At 41.3% G+C, this 22,415-nt stretch overlaps 3 protein-coding genes across 4 annotated transcripts; 2 read left to right on the top strand and 1 right to left on the bottom strand.

The window, feature by feature from the left end:
• Positions 1-303: 303 nt before the first annotated feature.
• LOC146633299 (ADP-ribosylation factor-binding protein GGA1-like) lies at positions 304-7,748 on the bottom strand. Its single transcript, XM_085352137.1, has 17 exons — positions 7,696-7,748; positions 6,768-6,852; positions 6,353-6,428; positions 6,149-6,247; positions 5,912-6,035; positions 5,584-5,684; positions 5,401-5,481; positions 4,878-5,015; positions 4,689-4,770; positions 3,833-3,946; positions 3,565-3,720; positions 3,370-3,443; positions 3,085-3,272; positions 2,641-2,870; positions 2,363-2,532; positions 2,100-2,210; positions 304-1,561 (listed from the first exon to the last, which is right to left on the bottom strand). The coding sequence occupies exons 1-17, from the start codon at positions 7,736-7,738 to the stop codon at positions 1,451-1,453; spliced, it is 1,983 nt and encodes a 660-aa protein (XP_085208263.1). The 5' UTR covers positions 7,739-7,748; the 3' UTR covers positions 304-1,450.
• Positions 7,749-10,626: 2,878 nt separating this feature from the next.
• Positions 10,627-18,083, top strand: LOC146633298 (MICAL-like protein 1). Of its 2 annotated transcripts, none has more exons than XM_085352135.1 (15): positions 10,627-10,769; positions 11,190-11,238; positions 11,334-11,475; positions 11,715-11,803; positions 11,888-12,030; positions 12,945-13,318; positions 13,464-13,509; positions 14,206-14,815; positions 14,944-15,066; positions 15,304-15,430; positions 15,534-15,624; positions 15,710-15,783; positions 17,552-17,666; positions 17,744-17,787; positions 17,959-18,083. In XM_085352135.1, exons 1-15 carry the CDS (start codon positions 10,627-10,629, stop codon positions 18,081-18,083), a joined length of 2,295 nt encoding a protein of 764 aa, XP_085208261.1. The 2 variants fall into 2 exon arrangements, with proteins under 2 accessions (XP_085208261.1, XP_085208260.1); XM_085352134.1 differs by having other exon boundaries at positions 14,200-14,815.
• A 1,232-nt stretch (positions 18,084-19,315) lies between these two features.
• Positions 19,316-22,030, top strand: polr2f (RNA polymerase II, I and III subunit F). The gene is made up of 5 exons (XM_085352133.1): positions 19,316-19,435; positions 19,630-19,699; positions 19,833-19,963; positions 21,260-21,331; positions 21,449-22,030. Exons 1-5 carry the CDS (start codon positions 19,416-19,418, stop codon positions 21,537-21,539), a joined length of 384 nt encoding a protein of 127 aa, XP_085208259.1. The 5' UTR covers positions 19,316-19,415; the 3' UTR covers positions 21,540-22,030.
• Positions 22,031-22,415: the final 385 nt, after the last annotated feature.

Raw genomic sequence — 22,415 nt, 5'->3', positions numbered from 1 at the left:
AACCTTTACCACATTGGAGTGTTTTTCTTTGAGCTTTACCTCGATCTCGTTATGTAGGTGCAAATTGAGGCCTTACCAACTAGTGATTTCTAAGTTTGTATTTACTAACAAATCTCCTGAGGCTTACCTGTTTAGAGGATCACCAGTGTGGTCTGGTCTTTGCAGCAGTGATGAATGAGATTTCCTAGCAAACAGTAAGTCCCCTTTTTAAATTTGTTTTTCATGTTTAATAAAGTTCTTTGGTGTACAGGACATGTTTGTGTGTTTCTGTAAACACTTGAACACTTCTTTTGATCACCAAGAATAAATTTTATTTCCCCATTTTACCAGTGTTATGCTCTCACACATTTCAAATGTACATAACAGAACTGCTATATCTGGCATTTAACAAAGCAGTCTTACTGGAAATTAGTGCAGTGGAATGTGATCGGGATCCTGTGGGAGGAAGTGTTCAGCATGGCTGTCATGCATCGCAGATTGTAGAAACGATCTGAACACGTCTGAGACGGACACCGCGCTCAGAGCACCGGAGTGCAGCTCAGTTTGCATATGCTCAAGTTTTCCATTTTTCCGAATAAATGCTTACACAACAACTCAAATGTCAAACTAATCTCAAAATTGAACTCATAGCGTATTAAAGATGACTATATTAATACGTATCTGAATCTGCACGCCTCAGATGACAAACATGTAACAGATGAGAAAAAGAAAACTGAACTTTAAATAATATTAGAACTGCAAAATAGGCACATATGGCAGAAAATACACAGCTTTGATGTTAACAGTAAATTTTTTTCATTACACAAGATTCGAGGGGTCAGCTAGAAAAACAAAAGTGTTAAAACAATCATTCTCTGTGATCACAAAGTGCACTCAGTCAATGTGAAAGAAAAGCAATCAACGTAAACAGACACCACAACAAGTTGATTCAGTTCAGCCTCGTTTTGCAAACTTAAGAGTCGCTTTGTGTTGACGTTGGGTTTTGCAAGCACTGTGTCCCATTTTTCACCGACCGCAGCATGCTGATGTGAAGGTAAACAGCTGATAATGGATTTCGACAGCCTGAGGTGAAAAATAAAGTACACCAAATAACCTAATATGCACACAGTTGTTGTAGTTTACTTCCTTTGTAGCACTGTGTTTAAAAAAAACAAAGAAAGAAAAAAAAAAACAACTGCAACAACTATGAAGCAGCTGTTGCAGGTTTGTTTAAGCAACCACATACAGCAGACTAGACCTAGACACGTGACTTGTTATAGCAAAGCGTACACACATTACACTGACTGCGCATGAGTGTAATCAGAGGAACACAATCAATACCAGTCAAAGAAAGTACAACATGACTGCAAAGGAAAAAGGTTTCAGCAGGCCTCCAGCCCAGGAGTCAGTTTAGGGGGTGGGGGCGAGTCTGAGAGCAGAAAGTCTGTCAGGTTGTGGTTGTGTTTAAATGCTATAGGTTCCCCCATTTCTCCGGAGGCGGAAACTGTTCTAGACTGCCGCTCTCGCTGTGCTCCTGCTCTCCCATGGTGAAGGTTAATCTGTACTGCAGCTTCACTTTCTCCTGAGACACAAACACATGCAGAGAGAGGCTAAGTATGACAGCTTGGATTAATGCTCTGGGACAAGAGGAATGACAGGCTCCTTGACCTTCCCATCAGATGACGGGATTCAAATGGACCCATTATGCTTTTCCTTATTTTCTGTCACATCTGTAGTTTTTGTTAAAATTCATTAATCATGGGCATGAATGTCAAAATAATTTTGGGATAGGGATTTCTTTTAACTTCTTGTTTTTAAAAGGCTAAAAAGTGGAATGCTGTACAAAAAGAACAGTCCAAAGAAATAATTAAATGGGGTACAGCCCAGTGCAGAGTTGCTTTCAAGCTTGTGTTTAATTCTGCTTTCTCATTAAATTAAGTTGGGGCTTCATTTTTCTAGATCTGTAATTCTTTTTTCCAACCTTGGCCAAGATAATCAGCACTGAAAATATGCTGCACTTATCTATTGCTGAACAGTTTAAAGGCTCTTTTTTTCTGGCCTTTGCTCAGCCAGACATCACAAGGACATTTCTATCTATTCTGTGAAATATCCGGACCTACCTTGTTTGGATTTGCTAGCAGCAAGATCTGTGTGACAGCAGCAGGAGGGAGGATGGGGTTAAAAGCGGGGAGCTCCGTCCCTGACGGGGGCTGCAGCTTCACGGCCATCGTCTGCAGTTGATAAATAAAAACAACATTAGGGTTTTGTTTTGTTTCTCTCTCTTTTTTTTTTTTTTTAACTGAGACACTAAATCAGCAGCTGTGGATCTCATTTACTCCATCTGACAGAGGGGACAAAGGCCTTGGACTATATCAGTGCTGACCTTTGGAGCAGTAGTCTGGAAGTTTATGTTGGTGACAGGCACAGGGGCTGACGAAAGCATGGAGATAATCACCACCAGAACATCGGGTCGAGACGGAGGAGAGTCGCGAGCGAAGTGAAAGAGAACCCGCAGACTGTGGCTGTCAAACACAGTTACAGGTAACAGACTACCTGCAGAAAGACAGGACAGAAAGGAAATTAGTTCATCATATACCCAAAACACTCAAAACCAAACAAGCTTCCTTGGTATAAAACCAATAAGTGATCTCGTTTACTTACTGGGCTTAATGGATTCTAAGGGTACAAAAACGTCAGTCAGAGAAACGTCTGCAGAAGAAGCCTCAGTGTGAGAGGGAGACACATCCAGCAGTGTGGCTTTAAGGCTGGGCTGGGAGTTGGGAACAGGTGCAGGAGGTTCAGCGGTAAAAGCTGGAATTGGATTTGGAGCGATGTTTGTCCCGGTCTTGTTCTGGAGGTCTCTCAGAGTCGGTTTAGACTGCTGCTTGTCCCTTAGAGAAGAAGAATGAGCAACTCTGCGTCAACTTTTGCTCTGAGCTCTTAAATGATTTTGATCTGCTTTTTCCAGAAACGGTAGTTTAACCAACTCCTGACTCAATGTTGATGCTGTCCAAACTACAAAACTACAAAAGTATTATGGCCATCTAGAAGCCTTTTCCTATGAATTCAGCAAAAATGTGATCGTGCTCAAATCCTGTTAGGTACCATTTGACCTGCAGGCCCTCTGGAGGTAGAGACTGCTGCAGCAGGGTTTTTCCCAGCAGGTCCAGTTCATCCAAGGCAGAGTTCCCAGGAGTGGAGCCAGATGAAAGAGGCTGAGAGTGGGGAGGCGGATCTGGACTCAAAAGGAGACTGGGCGCAGTTGCGATATCTGTATCTATGCTGTCAGAGGACTGAAAGTTTAAAAAAATAAATAAATAGAAAAAATGAGTACAGGAAAAAAATATGAGAGCTTCACAGATGCAATAATAGATTTTCTCCACCGCTCACCTGGAACGAGTCCCATGCGGTGGAGTCCTCAGGCTGTGAGGCGGGGTTAGAGGTGTGTGTTCCTTCACTTAAACCTGTGTGAGGTGCAAAGTGTTGTAGTATTTAGGAACAAAAGTTTTCTTTCCCTCAGTTTCCATTCAGGACTCTGAGATTTAAGTTGTATGCTACATACGCCTGTCTGACGTGTTTTATTACCAAGCGACATGAGTTCGTCATCAAGGAGACTAATCCCCATGTCCCCATGTGAGGGAGGGTTTAGGCTGTCTGTGGGAGTGGGAAACTCTGGGAAGGAAGGCGGCGACTGTGGTGACGTGTCCAATCCTGACAGATCTAGCAGCGCTGTGCCTCCTCCTGTGAGAAATCCATCAGTACTGTTGATCCTTCACTAAAAGATTCTTTTAGACAGCTCATTGTAACACAGTAAAATCTTTTTGGCTTCTTTAGTGTTCAAAGCTTCACCCACCGGTTTGTTTCTGTGTGTTTAATGTGTTGTTTCCATTTACAATCTCCCCTTTCACCTGCTGCTTGTACAGGTTGATGACTTGAGTCAGGCTGTCGTTGGCCTGCAGGATCTCCGCTGAGGAAAGATGACAAAGTGCTCATCCTTATCACTGGATTTAATCAGAATCGCCTGCCTCTGTTAGAAAGACTGCTCATAAACTGTTGAACCAAAAAAGAAAAATAAATTCATGCGCTAATAGAAACCATCACTTTATTTCTTTAAAAAAAAAGAAATACTATGAGAGAGATTTTTTTAGACCATCTATAGGTCACCCTTGTTCTTGAAAAAGCAAGAACACTTCTCCATTCCTCTGAGATCCGACCTCACTGTCCAGGGTTGTGTGGTCAAAAACTCCACTTCTCTCTTTCCTAGACATCTCTACACCTCCACAATTATGTCATCTGGACCAACTCTTCATAGTTGCCCTCACTTCCTCCTCTCTGTCTCCCATTTTCTACATTCATCAGCTCCTCAAAGTACTCCTTCCATCTTCTCAACACACTCTTCACTTGTTAGGACATTTCCCCTAACCTGACTCACACCCTTTCCAGGTCGATCGCTCCGTCCAGTCAGTCGGTACAAACCTTTTTTCTCATTCCACAGTGTCCAGCCTCTTATACAACTCACTACAAACATTTGTCCCTGTGTCTACTTTCCTCACTTTTTCTTTGGTAGCTTCCTTTGAAAAATTTCCCTTACTTCCTCATTCCATCACCATTCCCTCACTTTTCATTCCATCCATCACTTGAGTGATATGACAGTGGAAAAAAAGGAGAGAGCTCCTATTCAGTGGCAGATGAATAATAACTAAGCTCACCCAGAGCCTCGTCGTTGTCCTCCGTGTCACTTGCCAGTCTGAACAGTGTTGGCCTCATTTTCTCACAGCGCTGATACAGGTCCTGACCACACAGCACACACGCCACGTTAAAAAATACTTTAAATGGAGATGGCTTCAGGTTGATTTACAGTGTGATCTTTTGATTTAAAGCATCTGTCTTTTTCTCACCTGAATGAGTTCAGCATTGCTCTGATCCGTAGCCGTGCTGTCGTAGTCCTGCAGAAGCTGGGTCAGTAAAGTGACGCTCTCCTTTACCTCCTGAATGGCATTCACCCGCTTTGACACCTTCTCTGCACGCCTCTGATCCTAAAACCAACGAGACACAAACTCACAAACTGCACACATACCGGGTTTTGGCCAAAAGCAAGTGCACATGTAGGAAACAGTCATGAACAGTCCAAACTGTGGTGACCTGTAACACAACAAACACAGCCAGAGGCAGTAAAGCAAGAGCGCAGCAAGGTCAGGGAGAAATCAGTTCAGGTTCATGGATGAGAGCAAAGACTAATTCCTGTTAGACATGAAATGAGTACAAAAGACAGAAACACCCACAGGGCAATTTCCCAATTTCCTCTTTCAGTTATTGCTCCGCTCTGAGTGCACCATTTTACTCCTGTTCCTAAAAATCACACATCGCTGCACCGAATGAATGTGGTGAAGAAAATAGGAAGGAAAAGGAAAGAGTGTTTACCTCTTGGACCATTTCCTTAATGAGTTTGTTGGCGGCTTTGAGGTCTTCGGGGTGCGAGCTGTTCAATAGGCGAGACAACATCTGACAAAGTAGAAAGTCAGAGTTCACATGAGGAAGAACATCAGATGCTAGTTCATCACATCTACATAACTCATTCATATATTTTAGTACGAAAGTCCTTACTTTGGATTTCTCTTCATCTTCAAAAATAGCATTCTTGGGTCTGGGTGGAGGAAGGTTGAGTAGCTTGTCAGGTGGCAGCTCAGGATCTTGTTTAACAATACCTGATTAACAAGCAGAGAACATGAAGGTGTTGAGTTATTTAAATGTGTCTAATCATTTTCATTAGTTGATTTACAACGTAAGGCATTTTATCCACGTGGGCCTATTACTTTAATTTTCAGCTCCAAATGTTCAACTCTATTACAGCATCTTCATCTTCAAGTTCAGCATAATTACTCTTTAAAAATGGGTTTTGACAGGATTCATCAAATGACAGATCGACTCTTACCTTGTTTTTTCAGCATTTGATAAGCGTCTGAAATCTTGGCTTCATCTGGTAACGCCAAAGTCCAGCTATAGATCAACTCCAAAACTTTTATTTTAACTGGCTCAGGGGACCGTGTTCCAAGGTACTAAATTGGAGATGAAACCCAGGTCATTTGCACAAAAAGCTCAACAACAAGAGAGAAGGAAAAAAAAGACCTGTATCAAAGAGGCACAGACACAAAGAGACCTAAAGTCCTACCTTGGGAGAAACAACTTTGATGAGTTCATTGAGAAAACGGAATTTGCCCACTTCACTGTGAAACCTTTTCCCGCAGTTTTTCATACAAGTCTCCAGGACCTTGAAATTGAAGGGTAGGAAAAAAAAAAAATCTAAAAATGGCAAAAGCTGAAACTAAAGCATCTGAAAATAACTGAACAGATCCTGATTCTGATCTGAACTTACAAGTAATGCCTGCATGGCCTCCCACTCTTGTGGAGACTGGATCTTGTGGGCCAGGAGCCTGGTGGCCAGCTGCGGTCTATGAACATGTCACATTTTTGGGGGTGGTTTATTTAAAATAAATGATGCATAAAATTATTCAAAATTCTAAAATGACTGCTGACAAAAGCTCTTTCCTAAACAAACAAAAACAACAACAACAACAAAAAAAAATCTGTGCTCAATTTCTATTACCCTTGCCATTTTCAAAAACAACTAGAAATTGGCATAATATATGTGTTACCAATGTTGTAGAAGAAAAACTGTCCTTTTGTAGAAAAGATGAACATATCTCTGAAGACATGATCACAAGGCTCAGTAAGACTATAATTATGTAATGATGTGTAAATAATGTCTTGGCCCTGGGGCCAGCTCTTACCCCTCCAACTCATTGTTGAGCTGGTCACAGAAGGCATGGATGCTACTCCAGTCTGTGTCTCTGTTTAGTGGATTTGTGGCTCTGTCTGAAATGGGATATCACATAAAAATGTATAAATGTTACCAACCTTTCCGAATCTTATTATTTTTTATGCTTAAATGCTTATGTTTTCGGATTTTGTTACTGCGAGTTGTTATAATGTCCTAGTATCTTCCTTCAGTTAATTACACCCATATAAAACTAATGAAATATAAGCACAGCGACACAGCCTAAATATAGCCGCCAAAATGCCTCTAAAACGCTTCTTTGTGGCAGTTTAAGTAAACATTACAACCTTTATTAATCATTTTTGGACGTTTATGCTATGTTCATAAAAGAACTACAAATATTTAACATACTGGCCACGGAGTGCATGAGGTCTTTCACTAAACATAAAGGTTGTCTTGTCGAAATATAATGTACAAAACTTGGACTAAGCAGGCTAGAAGTGTATCCCAGCATGTCATCAAGCAGACTACATGGGACAGGTGCTAACTGAGTGTAAGGTTAGCTAGCTTGCTGTCGACAGTCACAGTCGTGTCAGTGTCTTCTCGAGCTTTTCCACGAAGTCACAGGTTTGCTTTAATCACAGTCTATCCTATGTGAATGCAAATTCTGGGTCCCACGATCTTGCCCCCAGCATCCCGGTTTAGCTATAGAGTCGTAAATCCAAAGCCAGCATGTCTGTGCTGTGTTGACAGCTGGAAGGTAGAGCTCCGCAGCTAGGTTAGCATCCTGGGTGTTACGGCGGGGTCCGAGTCCCCTCTAACGGGACAAACGCAGCTACGGTGAGTTTTCATGTCATCTACAACAACTCACGGATAGTAACTTCTCAGTGTCGGGGTCCCCGGACAACACGGGCGCAGGAGAATAAGTTTAAAACACTCACTGATACGTGACTCCAAACTCTCTGCATCGGGAGGCGCAGCCATAACTGCGAGATTTATGTGGTGCCTCGATCTCGCGAGAAGTGGATGGACACGTAGAAAACAGAGTTGAATGACATAGAAAGCACTACGATATTTGTAATACATCAAGTAAAGGATCTATCTCATCTGTATTATATATATATATATAGTAAAATTAATAATATTTGGTATGTGGTATGCAATACATAATTCTGACTACAGTGGGGCAAAAAAGTATTTAGTCAGCTACCGATTGTGCAAGTTCCCCCACCTAAAATGATGACTGAGGTCAGTAATTTGCACCAGAGGTACACTTCAACTGTGAGAGACAGAATGTGAAAAAAAAATCAAAAAAAAAAAAATCCATGAATCCACATGGTAGGATTTGTAAAGAATTTATTTGTAAATCAGGGTGGAAAATAAGTATTTGGTCAATAACAAAAATACAACTCAATACTTTGTAACATAACCTTTGTTGGCAATAACAGAGGTCAAACGTTTACTATAGGCCTTTACCAGGTTTGCACACACAGTAGCTGGTATTTTGGCCCATTCCTCCATGCAGATCTTCTCGAGAGCAGTGATGTTTTGGGGCTGTCGCCGAGCAACACGGACTTTCAACTCCCGCCACAGATTTTCTATGGGGTTGAGGTCTGGAGACTGGCTAGGCCACTCCAGGACTTCCAAATGCTTCTTACGGAGCCACTCCTTTGTTGCCCGGGCGGTGTGTTTTGAATCATTGTCATGTTGGAAGACCCAGCCTCGTTTCATCTTCAAAGTTCTCACTGATGGAAGGAGGTTTTGGCTCAAAATCTCACGATACATGGCCCCATTCATTCTGTCCTTAACACGGATCAGTCGTCCTGTCCCCTTGGCAGAAAAACAGCCCCATAGCATGATGTTTCCACCCCCATGCTTCACAGTAGGTATGGTGTTCTTGGGATGCAACTCAGTATTCTTCTTCCTCCAAACACGACGAGTTGAGTTTATACCAAAAAGTTCTACTTTGGTTTCATCTGACCACATGACATTCTCCCAATCCTCTGCTGTATCATCCATGTGCTCTCTGGCAAACTTCAGACGGGCCTGGACATGCACTGGCTTCAGCAGCGGAACACGTCTGGCACTGCGGGATTTGATTCCCTGCCGTTGTAGTGTGTTACTGATGGTGACCTTTGTTACTTTGGTCCCAGCTCTCTGCAGGTCATTCACCAGGTCCCCCCGTGTGGTTCTGGGATCTTTGCTCACCGTTCTCATGATCATTTTGACCCCACGGGATAAGATCTTGCGTGGAGCCCCAGATCAAGGGAGATTATCAGTGGTCTTGTATGTCTTCCATTTTCTGATGATTGCTCCCACAGTTGGTTTTTCACACCAAGCTGCTTGCCTATTGTAGATTCACTCTTCCCAGTCTGGTGCAGGTCTACAATACTTTTCCTGGTGTCCTTCGAAAGCTCTTTGGTCTTGGCCATGGCGGCATTTGGAGTCTGACTGTTTGAGGCTGTGGACAGGTGTCTTTTATACAGATGATGAGTTCAAACAGGTGCCATTCATACAGGTAACGAGTGGGGGACAGAAAAGCTTCTTACAGAAGACGTTACAGGTCTGTGAGAGCCAGAGATTTTCCTTGTTTGAGGTGACCAAATACTTATTTTCCACCCTGATTTACTAATAAATAATTTACAAATCCTACCATGTGGATTCATGGATTTTTTTTTTCACATTCTGTCTCTCACAGTTGAAGTGTACCTCTGGTGCAAATTACTGACCTCTGTCATCATTTTAAGTGGGGGAACTTGCACAATCGGTGGCTGACTAAATACTTTTTTGCCCCACTGTTTATCAAATAATTCATATATTAAAATATTGCTCAATTTCACATCAAAACGTCCGTTCAAACACAATAAATTAAAATTTTCACTTTATTTCTGAATGAAATTACAAAGTCTATTTGCATAATAGATTGTATCAAAGTATTTTAAAATATTTTTTATAATTTGAATACGAACCTTTCTAGTAAAGTAATTTTCATAGGACAAAGAGCTCGTGTGAAGAACATACCGGAAGTTGCGTTCCCTCAAACCAAAGCATTAAAAAAAATAAGCCTAACCTTTCACTTAGATGTTTATTTATTTATTTACGTTAGGTTTACACACTTTTCCTCTTACTTTCTTTTTTTCAACAATACCAACTCATGTGACTGAGTATCTATTTGTGGTCCGAGACTAAGGAAAGCTTCTCTTCCATAAAAAAAATTGGGGCGGGGAAAGTAGTAAAAGTGGATTGGAATAAGCAAAAAAAGGCACGGCCATTTTTGAATCGTTCTGTCAAGTTTGCACCCGGACAATAAACTTAATTACAAACCTTTTCTTCCTAATTATAGAGTGGCGGCAAGAACAGCTCTGTGTCTCCCTCCAGTGGCAGCTATTAGGCATTTCATAGATTGTGGAGCACAACTGCAGAGCTAATAACTGGACTAAGTTTAAAATATCAGCCCCGTGTAACAGACCAGAGGTCTGGCAGTGTTTCTCTAACAGTTCGCTTCACTTCAGGGGCTCGGTGCATCTTTGCGGTGGAGGAAATAGCATCGAGCTGAAACGAGTAGGAGACTTGTGGTCGTGGTTTGAAACGCTGGAGCAATGCGCGGTCGCTTTACTTGCCTTTGTTTATATTTGACAAAAACAACACGAAAGGGGGGGGAAAACATAAACTTCCTTCCTTCCTGCTCTTGCTGCTTCGCCACCACGACGTGCAAGTCTGGCCGCAGAGAAATAGTTGCAAAGGTAGATGCTTTGCTTCCTGTTTCCTCCGAAAAAAAAAAGCCAGACCTGCACCACTTGTATCTGATCTCTCCGACTCTGACACGGTGCCATGTTCTGCTCCCTGCCCACTTGTGAAAAGTTGCACGAGAAATGGCATCACCGAGAGTTTTGCTGGAGTGGTGCCGCGTCACATGCGCCACTTATCCCGACGTGGAAATAACTAACATGTCAACCTCATTCACAGATGGACTTGCGTTCTGTGCTATCATCCACAAACACCGCCCTGACCTCATGTGAGTAATGCCATATGTTAACAGAGCTGTCATGGCTGTGCGGAGTGAAGTGTGCCTTGCTTCTGACTTTCTAACTCCAGTTTACCCCTATCTGTTTCTGTTTAATCAGAAACAGAGGGGCTCGTGTGCACTTTGGTTAATCTGCTGTCATTTTGCTAATCTGCATCTCTTTTTAACCCTTTTTTTGTCCAGTCTCATTGGCCTGAAATCGGTTAATTTGGTTTATTTGACACTGAACCACTCCTCTGGAATCATCTCATCTCTGATCTTTTAATGCTTTTTGCTTCTATTGTATTTAGAAAAGTTCATTATGTAGTTAATCATCAACTTTGTCGCTCATTTATTGTTTTTGGTTTTTGTTTGTTTGTTTGTTTTTTTTGTTTTTAATTGAATCTCTCCAATTTCTTCACTTTACTCCAGAGACTTCGGGTCCCTCTCCAAAGATAATGCTTATGAAAATAACAAGCTGGTGAGTTTCTGATTGGAAACAAGAACGAAAGCATCCCGCATCTTTGTTTCGGTTTATTCACTTTCATTCCCTGTTTCTCGCCTGTGGGCCTGCAGGCGTTTGAGATAGCAGAAACAAAGCTGGGTATCCCTGCCTTCCTGCATCCGAAGGATATGATTTCCACCAAGGCGCCCGATCGTTTAAGCGTCATCTCCTACCTTGCTCAGTACTACTGCTTCTTCAATGGGAAGTCTTCGGGTGCGTTTAAGATAATCTGCCTGTTGTAGCCCTTAATTTTATGTTGTTGTTTTTATAGATGCTAGCATAAATTTTCAGGCTGAGGTTTGCTGTCCTGCTCAAACATATACAGTTGAATTAATATTTTGGATGCAGTGTTATCCCTCACTCTTCAGGTCAGGTGAATGAAATCAGACTGGCCCGTCCTCAAAGAAACAGTGCATGCACGGTGATTTGCGTGTCTTATCTTGACTTTACAGCAGGTCCTGCCAAATTGTGGTCATCGCACGGCACTTCCTCACACAGCCTCTCGAAGAGCAAAACTTACCATCATCCAAAGAGCATGAAGGTGAATGTTCACAGGCTATTTTGGTTCTGATTTAGTCATCTCTGTGGTTGTCACTTGAGCGACTGGTTTCTCTTCTGTTTTCAGAGCTTGACTGACAGCAAAACCAGTCGAGAGGAAAATGTTTCTGATGCGAGGCCGCAGACTGTGTGCAGTTTGTGTTTGAAGCCCGTGCACCTAATACAGAGGCATTTAATAGATGGAAAAGTTTACCACCGCAGCTGTTTCAGGTAACAGAAGGTCACAATGCTGTGCAAAAGTGTTAAGCCACCTCGAGGTTTCTTTATATTTTGTTTCCATGGAGCCAGAATTTCTTGTCACTTTTTAAAAGTGGTCTTGAGCAATAGTTTTTCAGTTTCTTTGGTCATTGGCTGCTTTTTCGCTCATTTTTAGTAAAGTCCTTGTAGCTGTTTTTCTTTTTTGTTTTTTTAATTTCATGGTTAAACTGCTCAACACTGGCCTATGAGTCATTCCAGCATAAAAACTCCACCCAAATTAACGGATGAAACAGTGTTGTGTTTGCACATCACACACTACTTGGTGAAGAACCAGTTTTAAATTGTATATTTAGGCACTTTGTTACTAGCATCCTGTGGCAAAGGTACGTCATTATTTCCCATTTATTTAGCTGAATCTACCAACAACAACAAAATGCCAGAGATAGAAAAGTTTGCAGGCATGAAATAGTATTTTTGCACAGTTTAGAAAGAGTTATTAGTTGAAAACTAGACATATCTCGGCATGGTGTGCAGTAGGTTTGAGGAAACTGGACAGGTGTGTGACATAAAAAATACATTAAAGATCCTTAAGGAAGGATAGAAAAACAAACAATAGAACACTAACAGTCATGGATTGGCCTCCCAGAGCCTGGACCTCAACATTATTGAAGCAGTGCAGGATCATCTTGACAGAGAACTGAACAAAAGAAGAGCTTTGAATGTCCTTGAGAAAGCCTGGAGCACTATTCCTGTTTGCATGTTCCAATAAATCTCACTGCCTGTTTCCCACTTTCCTAGCAAAATATGAAGAAATGAGATCAGGCTCAATTCTTCTGAAAAGTACTGTAATACAGTAATATCTGATCATATTTGACACTCTTGATTCAGTAGATCTGGTAGATTTAGATTTCTCTTTTGTATTTCAGGTGCAAAGTGTGCCATGCAACTCTTTTACCACAGTCTTACACGCAGGGAAGTGACGCTGGCTCCTTGATCTGCGCTTACCATGCGACAAACAGTAAAGGTACTCACGTCGACGTCAGCAGGCAAACTGGATCTCAAAGTAAACTTCAGACAGTTTGTTATTCTCTGGGTGGACAGCCTATCACCAGCGTCCCTAACTACACAAAGAAAACCGAGTCACAGGACACACTGAGTTGCAAGACAGCAGAAACAGGCGGGACAGAAAGGATAGATGGAAGGACTCGTCCTGTTCCAGCACCAAGGCGGATTTCTGTAGGCCCTGTTCCTGCAGCCAGGATCAGAAGTTCACAGACTGTAAATAGCTCCCCTGCTGCAGGTAAACGGGCACACTTGTTTTCTTGTAGCTGTTCAGTCGTAATTATTACATTCCTGCTTTCTGCGTGTATTCTGGTCATACATCTGTTTCTCTGTTAAGACCTAATCATTATGTGTTTTGTTTTCCTCACTCTTTCTCTCTGCAGGTGGTTTATCCAGTCCAAGCAAATGTGCAGCCAGTCCGCCTCAAGGGTAAGTGTGACAAAAACAACCTGTTCATCGCTTCCTTTTGGCACGCACTTGTCTTTTCTCATGCATCTTTTCTGATTTGTATCTAATTATTTATTAAATGCTGAAAAACGAATTGTCACATTTGCCAATAAAAATATGAACCCAGACCTGATTTAATATTGGCCAGGGTGCTTTTCAAGGTTCTTACCTTGGAGCTCTTTAGCATTTTGGGAAAGAAGAGGAAGTTCCAGGAGGCTAAATTGAGCGAGCAGTGAGCGTTAGTGTGGCCACATTAGTAAAAGTTTGCACTGACCTGGATTTGATCCTGGGTTACAAATTCTCAATGCACAAATCCGTCTGAAACGTGTCAGTCTCACAAAAACGTTGATGTTCCGGCTCTACACAGGTTTGAGGTATGTTCTGACATCACAGACACTCTTGGCTTAGGATCTAAAAACAACTACAATAGAGAGGCTTGAACAGATGACCTTGAAGGGGAGATGGGCCAAATTTGAATCAGATGTTTTCTTCCCTTTGTGGCCAAAGTCAACAGACTTAACAGCACATCGTGTGTTTTGAAATATAGGTGCAAAGTTTCTGTGGTGGAATTCAAATAAATAAAAGAAAATGCCCATTCATAAAATGGAACAAGAGATAAGGTCTTAATAACTGACTTTCTTCAATGTGTTTTTATATTCCAATACTCTATAGCACCAGCCCAGTCAGCGCTAGATCTAAAATGAAAAGCAGCCATCCATGGATGGCCCTCGTGCATCCGGGACCTTGGACACAGCTGCCTCCAGCTCCACCTCCACTTCCCACTTTTCGATCCAAATCTGCTTCTAACTTAGATGGGTCGTCCAAAAGACCCAAAGTTCCTGCTCCAAATCCTTTTGAAGATGTGCAGGAGGACGACTCTCAAAGCGAGGTTGCTAAATCTGAATCTGAAGACCAAAATAAGCCTTTTTTGGGAGCTACCCAATCAGAGTGCAGCACCTTGGCATCGCAGGAGGCTGAAGAAAAAAAAGCTCTCCCACAGAAGAGCCCGGATCTCAGAGGGCGTGTTGACGTTGCAGAACCTGACCCAGTAAAAGAATTGACTGCAGATACTAACATAGAGAGACCTTGTGGTGAAAGAGGTGGAGATGGCGGTCAGATTGCTCCGTCAGATGTGACAGAAGCAGCAGGTCCGCGTCCCATTCCTGCATCAAGACAGAGTCGCATTTTACCCAGAAGTCTTTCTGTGCCAGCCATTGCGTCTGACCCTCGTTCTGCACCTGTCGGTGAAACACAGACGGATGAAGCTGCCACATCGTGGCGAAGTAAGGTACGACAAGAGATCAGAGTTAACCAGTAAAGGCCAAACATTAATGCGCGTTTCACGTTCTACCAGAGGACAGTCTCATATGGCGTTTCTTACAGTTTTCCATATTATATATATTTTTTTATTTTCAGCCTTCCTGTGAAAACGATCCTAAGGCTCAAAGACCCACATTATCCAAATCAAATACCGTTCAGGACCTCTCGCCTTGTCGGGGCCCCGCACCTGGCCATGGATTCCCACTCATCAAGAGAAAGGTACAACAGCTGGATTTAAAACAAACTCAAAGGCCACAAAATCTAATTCTGAGTCATTTCTAGATGTGCCTTTGTGTCATGTAGATGCAGACTCATCATTAAGATGAGACGTTTTGAGCAAACTGAGTAGTTTACCCAGAATAACAAGGTTTAGTCACTTTTTTTGGTGTGTGATTTATTTAAGAAATTATTTCTTTTTTGAAGTCTTCAGTTTTGGTGATATTTGTTGCTTGACAGGTGCAGACAGATCAGTGCACTTCCCCAGAAGAGCTGCAGGTGCAGATGAGAGAAGTGGATCAACATCTGGAGACACTGGAGGGAAAAGGAGTGGAACTGGAGAGGAACCTGAGAGGCTGCAAAAATGGTTCGTACTAAATAAAATAATTTATTGGCACAAAATTCTCAATATTGTGAAGCCGCTTTGTGTAAATACCATTACATTGACACTTCCTGCTTTTTTATTTCAGATAAACAGGAGGAACAAATGCTAATGGAGTGGTTCTGTCTTATCCACGAGCGGCATGTTCTGATGTGCCACGACACGGAGCTGGTTCATCTGTAAGCGTTTTTTCACTTGTGCGGCTTTTCTTTTTTTCCGTGTTTTCTGAGCATCGTAAACACATGTGTAATTTTTATTTCTCAGGACAAAGCAGAAAAAGCTGGAGGACAGGCAGACCGACGTGGAGTACGACCTCCGGTGTCTCTTTAATAAACCGGGTTAGTATGTAGCTCTGTGCATTGTTCAGTCACTTTTATCACCCACTGTATTTGACATTAACGGGAATTACTGATCTGTAAATAATTCAGGGATCAATATTCTTTTATCCAAGGTTCTGTAGGCGTGATGAAAGGTCTTTAGCAGAAAGTTGACATAACTGCCATCAGACTTTTGCGTGTCAGGGGTGATTTGTGACAGCATGGCTGAAAGGGTGAAAAGGAATGTTTACAAGCCGAGACCTGCTGCGACACGGTTCAGAGATATAGTTAGAGGGTTTAGACGTGTAGAATCTTTATGATCATGTAAGAAAAGTACAGTGAAATTGTATGCAGTCCTATTTAGTGCACAGAAGGCAATCTAACTATCTCAATCAGTGTGTGTTTGAATGTGTATGTATGTCTGTGTGTGTCATTATTATTGCACTGTTGTTCACAGCTGTGAATACTGGTTGCACGGGTTAGTGAAAGGAGGCAAACTCTTCAGTGTTCATTTATTAGTTCTGGGAGATGTGCTGTTTTTCAAGTCTGTTTGCCTTGTTCCAACTGCACCGCCTCCCTGAGGGTAACAGCCAGGATGTGTGATGTGCCCATCAGGATACTGTGGGCTTTACTGTGGCACCAGGACCTGTAGAGGTCCTAGAGAGAGGAGCACAGCCGGTGATTTTCCGTGCTGCGCTGATGACCCTCTGGAGTGTTTCCTGAGCAGCGCAGCTTGCAAACCACACCAGGAAACAGTTCCGCCTGTACACTTTAAGCTCCTTGGCTAGGGAATTGTTTTTCAGGAAACCTCAGGGAGTGAAGTCGCCACTGTGCCGTCTTGATCAGCACAGTTGTGTAGGTTTTCCAGGTTAAATCATCATCCAGATGCAGGCGCAGAAACTTCAGTCACTACACAGTCCCTGCTGATGTGATAGGCTAAGGGTCTGTTTCTCCAGAAGTCCATTATTTCCTTAGTTTTTGTGGTGTTGAGGAGCACTTTGTTTTTCCACAGAGAGGACAAAGACTGATGGTCTAAGAAGAAGACCACAGACAAAATTCATGGGTGTAGTGAAGGAAGAAATGAGTGTTAATGAGGCAGATGAGACACTGCGGTGCTAAAGGGAGCAGCTGGAAAGAAGAATAGATGATGATCCTAAAAGAAGGAAAGAAGACCCAGTTAAACAAACGTGACATAGTAATAGACTTGGTCATTTATTGGTTTGGGAAAGTGATCTAGTTTTGGCCACTGTGAGGGAACAGAGTCTGAGATTTCACTAACCTTTGTTCCTCTGTGACCTCCCGCGCTACAACACACCCACTGCTGTGGAGGGTAACAATGCTCCAGCATTTCCTCCATTTGAAAACTCGCTACTGTAAGTCTAGACTGGTGGAAGTCCAAACAGTTTAGAGATGGTTTTGTGAACTTTTCAAGCCTGATGAGAAACAGAAACACCAGCTCACACTTGACTGTTACGTCTGTCACTGAAAACACTTGTTTCTAATCACATATTTGAATTACCAGTTAATCTTAGAGGGTCACATACTTTTGCCATTCACAGACTGGTAAGTAACACTGGATCCTGACATGCTTTTTGATTCTAAATGGTGCAACAAGAACAAGAAACACTACAAGAAGGCTCTGAGTTGACTCTTAAAAGGCACTGAAATGAATTAATGTTTCTATAAGAATATTGTTGCTATCCTATCAGTGGAATCCAATGGAGATCGCTGATTTGTTAAATGAAATCTCATTGTGTTGAACTTTCATTGTCATCATCTGCACACACAGACAAGAACTGGAGTCAGGAGGATCGAGATAAAGAGAAGAAGCTGATGGATGAGCTGGTCACCATCATTGAACAGAGGAACCACATCATCAGCTGCCTGGATCAGGACAGACAGAGGTACTTAAGGAAAAAAAATCAATTATGCTTTTGCATTTGTACATTTTATCTGAGTGCAACTTTGTTTTTCTGATTAGGGAGAGAGAAAATAACGTGCTTTGGGAAGATGTAATGAACAAAGGTAAGATAACGAGCCTTCTAATAAAAGCTCTTTGGTACTGTTTTGTATCTTCTGTTTTGCCTGTATGACGAAGGCAGAAAGAAATTGATTCGTTGGATCACAAATAATGCTCTATGTCAATGTTTGCTTACTGCTTAATGTTTGTTTTGCTGCTCTTTCGTCTCTTCTCAGACTTCCAGAAAGAAGGATTAAAAGAGCTAAGGAAGCCCAAAAAAGATTTCAAGCCTACAAAAGTACTAAAAATCCTGAACCACAAAGAAGAAAGCACGAAGAACTCTGTGGATAAAAAGAGTTGAAGAAGTGTCAGAAGCTCTCATTGTTCATGTGTGAACAGTATGAAATATGCACTTATTAAGTACATGCTTACTAATTATGTGTTAAAGCCCAGCTCAGTAACATCACCAAACAATTTGTATTGTTCTCAGTTGGCACGGTATATGCATTATTATTAATGTGTTTTTTCACTCTAAAAATTATCATCATCTTATTTTTTATGGTATTGTATGATCACATACTCGTGGGTTTTTTTAAGTGTGCAATAAATCTCATGTGTTAAGTACTGTCTGTAGTGCATTTGAATTCAAAACAACAGACAAAAAATATTTAATATACATGCACAATGTACCTGTTAACACACCAGTAATGTAGGATTATGTTCATTCTCAATTTTGCAGTGTTTTTTTTTTCTTCACTATGATTTTAAGTAAAAGGAAAATAATAAAGAGCAGAGGCTGAAAATACTTGGTGACTCAAAATATGAGTCTTAATTTGTGGTTCTAGTAGATCTTATTCTGAAAGTTTGTTTGACGTCTGAAAATTAATGAAAAAGGGAGAAAAACGTGTTGGCTGTCAAGTCTAAACGAAACCCAGGTTAAATTGCATTTAATCAGAATCAGAATACTTTATTGATCCCTGGGGGAAATTATTTTTTGTTGTGCTCCATTATAAACCAACATAAACATAAACCAACATTAAGACAAGATAGACAATATGCTAACTAAGAATAGTACAATATATACATACATAAGTCACTCATAAATAAATAGCTGGAAAAGAAACGTGTAGTTGTAGCAGTAACCAGTGTGTTAAGTGGATGCGTTGTACAGGGAGATGGCCACAGGCAGGAAAGATTTCCTGTGTCGTTCAGTGGTGCTGAACGACAGCAGCTGCATTTATGTTAACAAAGAAAATTATCTGTTTCTCATAGTTTCAAACAAAAAGAATGTTTTCCTGTATTAATACTGTTGTATTTTATTTCGCAGTAAAATTAAGGGTCATAAAAAGCTACAGGCTCATTGACAGGACTGCAAAAAATAAAGAGAGAAAAAGACAGAAATACCGCTCGTACGACAAATGGCGAATTTTATTTATTTATTTAAATTACAACAATCAACTTTTTTTGTTGTTTGTTTTTTGGGGATTTAAAAACAATAAATAAATGTAATTGTACTGGAGTACAAGTGGAAAGAAAGTTCCTTTTCCTGTTTTTCATCCGGAATATTTTCCAGCGCACCAAACCACCGGAAGTTTAAGCTTCGTAGCGTTCATGTGGGTCCGTGTTAACAACAAAGTGTGTTGACTTTCTTCTACGGTTTGAGTAATATTTTACGTAAATTTTAGGTTAAAACATGTCCGACAACGAAGATAAGTAAGTAATGATGACACTTTGATGAAATTCATATTAAAATGCTTGTTTCTTTATTATAACTCGGCGCGAACTAGCATTGTAGCTAACGCGGTTAGCCACACTGCTAAGTGCTCTGTATAAACTTATTGACAATTTGCTGTCTTTAGAATCTATTTATTGTCTTTTAAAAACAAAACTTTGTGTCAAATTTGCAGCTTCGATGATGGAGATTTTGATGATGCCGAGGAGGATGAGGGATTAGATGATCTCGAAAACGCGGAAGACGTAAGTTGATGATTCTCTTAACTGGACAGCACAGACACTGCTTTGCTTTTGTTGTTTGTCGTCAGTTTTATTTTAGCACTACTGATCGCTGCCTTTGTATCATGTTTATTGTCGGTTGTTTTCTGGTGAATAGGATGACCAGGAGAACGTGCAGATCCTGCCCGCGGGAGAGGGCCAGCAGGCAAACCAGAAGAGGATCACAACTCCGTACATGACCAAATACGAGAGGGCCAGAGTGCTGGGGACACGAGCCCTCCAGATAGCGTGAGTGTTTCTTCATTGTCATTTACGGCTTCACGGTTAGGTTTAAGGTTAATCATGCTGGAGGTGTTGACGTTCCACGTCCAACTGATACAGAGGTTATGTTTCCCACACGAGTCTGCCGATATTCAAGAAAACCTGACATAGGAGTTTCCACTTTTGTGTTTATGAGAGCAAAGCATTTCATAACTGTCAGAGTGGGTCGTAAGGCACCACAGTCGGTGAGAGTGAGATGTTGAAAATATTCGTCCACACTTCTTTGGTCCTTTTGTCCAGTTTTGTCATTGAATATAGAACTATGCTGAAAGGTAATGTAAAAGAGTACTGCAGTATTTGAGTGCATCTGACTTTCTGGTATAGTACATTGTGTTACTTTGTCTTTTGTAGGAGCAAAGGTAAGGACTATGAATAATTGAGTGAAGCTGGTGCACTTAATGTCATGTTAATATAAAATTATTTAGCACCAGAAATATCAGTTTACCTGTGATTAGAGTTCATGTTTTACAGATGATAGTTGGATTCACGTGAGCACCTTCTGATCTTAACCTTAGTGAGATTAATGGGTTAGCAAGGTAAGACGAGGCTAAAACCAGCGTTTTCAGTGTCACAAAGATGGCTTTCCTTTGACCTGGCCAGATCACCACAGTAACTTATGCTAAATACACAACCTGGTCAGCAACATGTTGTGGTTAAAGTTTTAGTTTAAAATCATTCAGAAGTGCCACATCTTTACTGATTTTTTTTATTTTTATTTCCAGTAGCCTGTAAATGTGATATAGATTCTCTGCTGAAGTGAGATGTTTTGTAAATGCTACCTGTAGAACTTAAAAATGTCTCTAATGCTCACTCGACCCATTCTGCGCTAAAGGAGAGTCAAACATCGTGTCAGACGCCCCCTTTCTTATATGTGAGCACACAAAGAGCCTGAGTTAACAAAAACAGTTCTGTGATGACACCTGTCATCTTTGACTGGGGTTTTAGGTTTTGTCAAGCCAGATAGTGCAGGGAAACCTAGCTATGTTGAACTTAATTTGTAGTATATGCCTCTCATTTACCTTCTACAAACCATTTCAATTTTTAAAAAAGAGAAAGGAAACTCTGCGGCACAAAGTAAAGCACAATCAAAAATGACTTGCTTCCTCTTAAGGCACTTCCACCTGTCAGTGATTAATCCAGACTTCCTTAAATACTAACCCTCAATTATCTAAAAGAAGAAAACATGGTGTTTGTAGACTGAACATTGAAAAAAGGCTCTAACACTGTACTGATGTGGTTTACCTGCTGACTTGTCTCCAACAGGATGTGTGCTCCAGTTATGGTGGAGCTGGAGGGAGAAACAGACCCGCTGCAGATAGCTATGAAAGAACTAAAGTAAGCCATAATTTTCTTTGATGACTTTTTGTCATTTCTCTTTTTCATGTGTGAGTGACATTATTTAAAGAGCAGGTGACTGTAACAGTATCTCTGTCTTTTTGTCCTCACTGACAGGAGCAGAAAGATCCCCATCATCATCCGCAGGTACCTTCCCGATGGGAGTTACGAGGACTGGGGTTGCGACGAGCTCATCATAACTGATTAAACATCTTATGAAGCAGTCTACGCTGACAGATCAGCCTAAGCTGCTTCACAGCCACCACCCTAACTGGTTTTACAGCTACACAAGCCCAGTGGAGGAGTCTCCTTCACGCCCACTCCCAGATCCAGTCGCTGTAATTCTCCAGTGACTGTAAACATGAGGTGTACTGCATAAGACTACTTAAAGACTCAAAATAATGCAAAACAAATTAGTATGCTGTTTATAGTTCATAATCCTGTGAACTTACTTATTGTTTTCCCCTCTAACTATTTGTTTAGTGTTCATCACAACCCAGCTCATTTTTTCGTCTTTCTTTTATCTGGTACCCACTGAACTCAATTGTTTTAGCGGCTGCAATGCTTCTAAGAGCCACAAGGGGGAGATATATCTCAGTCAAACACTTAAGTTTTATAAAGGAATCCTGTATTATGAAGTATTTGTGTTTTTGAAAAGAGGTGATTGTAGTGAAATTACAGTTTTATTGTTATAAATAAAGATTTTTGTATAAAGAGTTTGATTTATGTTACTTACACTATGAAATGTAAACAGAGGTTTACAATGAGGGTGAAGTTACACTCTCTGGGTTCATAAGTCATAAAGACTTAGGAATCCTACTGCAACAAGCACTAAATGCACACATTACTGTAGTAGATCGATAGATAACAGTAAGAATCCTCACTTCCGACAGTGGGTGTTGATGTTTACACGGAGAAGTATTGTCACAGTCATGATGCATGGTGTGTGTGGCTCCCCCCGCCCCACTCCATAAACACAAAGCAGCCAAACAGTCAGTGTATTGTTTTAGGAGAAATGGGTTGTTGCCCGGGCAGAGAGACGGCGAGTGAATGCGGGAAGACAGAGAGAAAGTTTGTGAGAAAG

Source organism: Diplotaxodon limnothrissa, linkage group LG4 (assembly GCF_057381915.1).
Source record: "Diplotaxodon limnothrissa isolate DT_005_m linkage group LG4, D_limnothrissa_male_GT1.1, whole genome shotgun sequence".
In the NCBI taxonomy this organism is placed as follows: Eukaryota; Metazoa; Chordata; class Actinopteri; order Cichliformes; family Cichlidae; genus Diplotaxodon; species Diplotaxodon limnothrissa.
This window is presented reverse-complemented; position numbering and strand designations above follow the sequence as displayed.

Coding starts and splice junctions, on each gene's coding strand:
- LOC146633299 (XM_085352137.1), bottom strand. CDS start 7,738: ATGGCTGCGCCTCCCGATGCAGAGAGTTTGGAGTCACGTATCA. Junction 5,016..5,400: donor TTAAGGAAATGGTCCAAGAG/GTAAACACTCTT, acceptor CGTTGGTTTTAG/GATCAGAGGCGTGCAGAGAA. Junction 2,533..2,640: donor CTTAGAATCCATTAAGCCCA/GTAAGTAAACGA, acceptor GTCTTTCTGCAG/GTAGTCTGTTACCTGTAACT.
- polr2f (XM_085352133.1), top strand. CDS start 19,416: ATGTCCGACAACGAAGATAA. Junction 19,964..21,259: donor ACACGAGCCCTCCAGATAGC/GTGAGTGTTTCT, acceptor TGTCTCCAACAG/GATGTGTGCTCCAGTTATGG. Junction 21,332..21,448: donor ATAGCTATGAAAGAACTAAA/GTAAGCCATAAT, acceptor CCTCACTGACAG/GAGCAGAAAGATCCCCATCA.
- LOC146633298 (XM_085352134.1), top strand. CDS start 10,627: ATGGCATCACCGAGAGTTTTGCTGGAGTGGTGCCGCGTCACATGCGCC. Junction 13,510..14,199: donor GCAGCCAGTCCGCCTCAAGG/GTAAGTGTGACA, acceptor AATACTCTATAG/CACCAGCCCAGTCAGCGCTA. Junction 15,784..17,551: donor GTGTCTCTTTAATAAACCGG/GTTAGTATGTAG, acceptor CTGCACACACAG/ACAAGAACTGGAGTCAGGAG.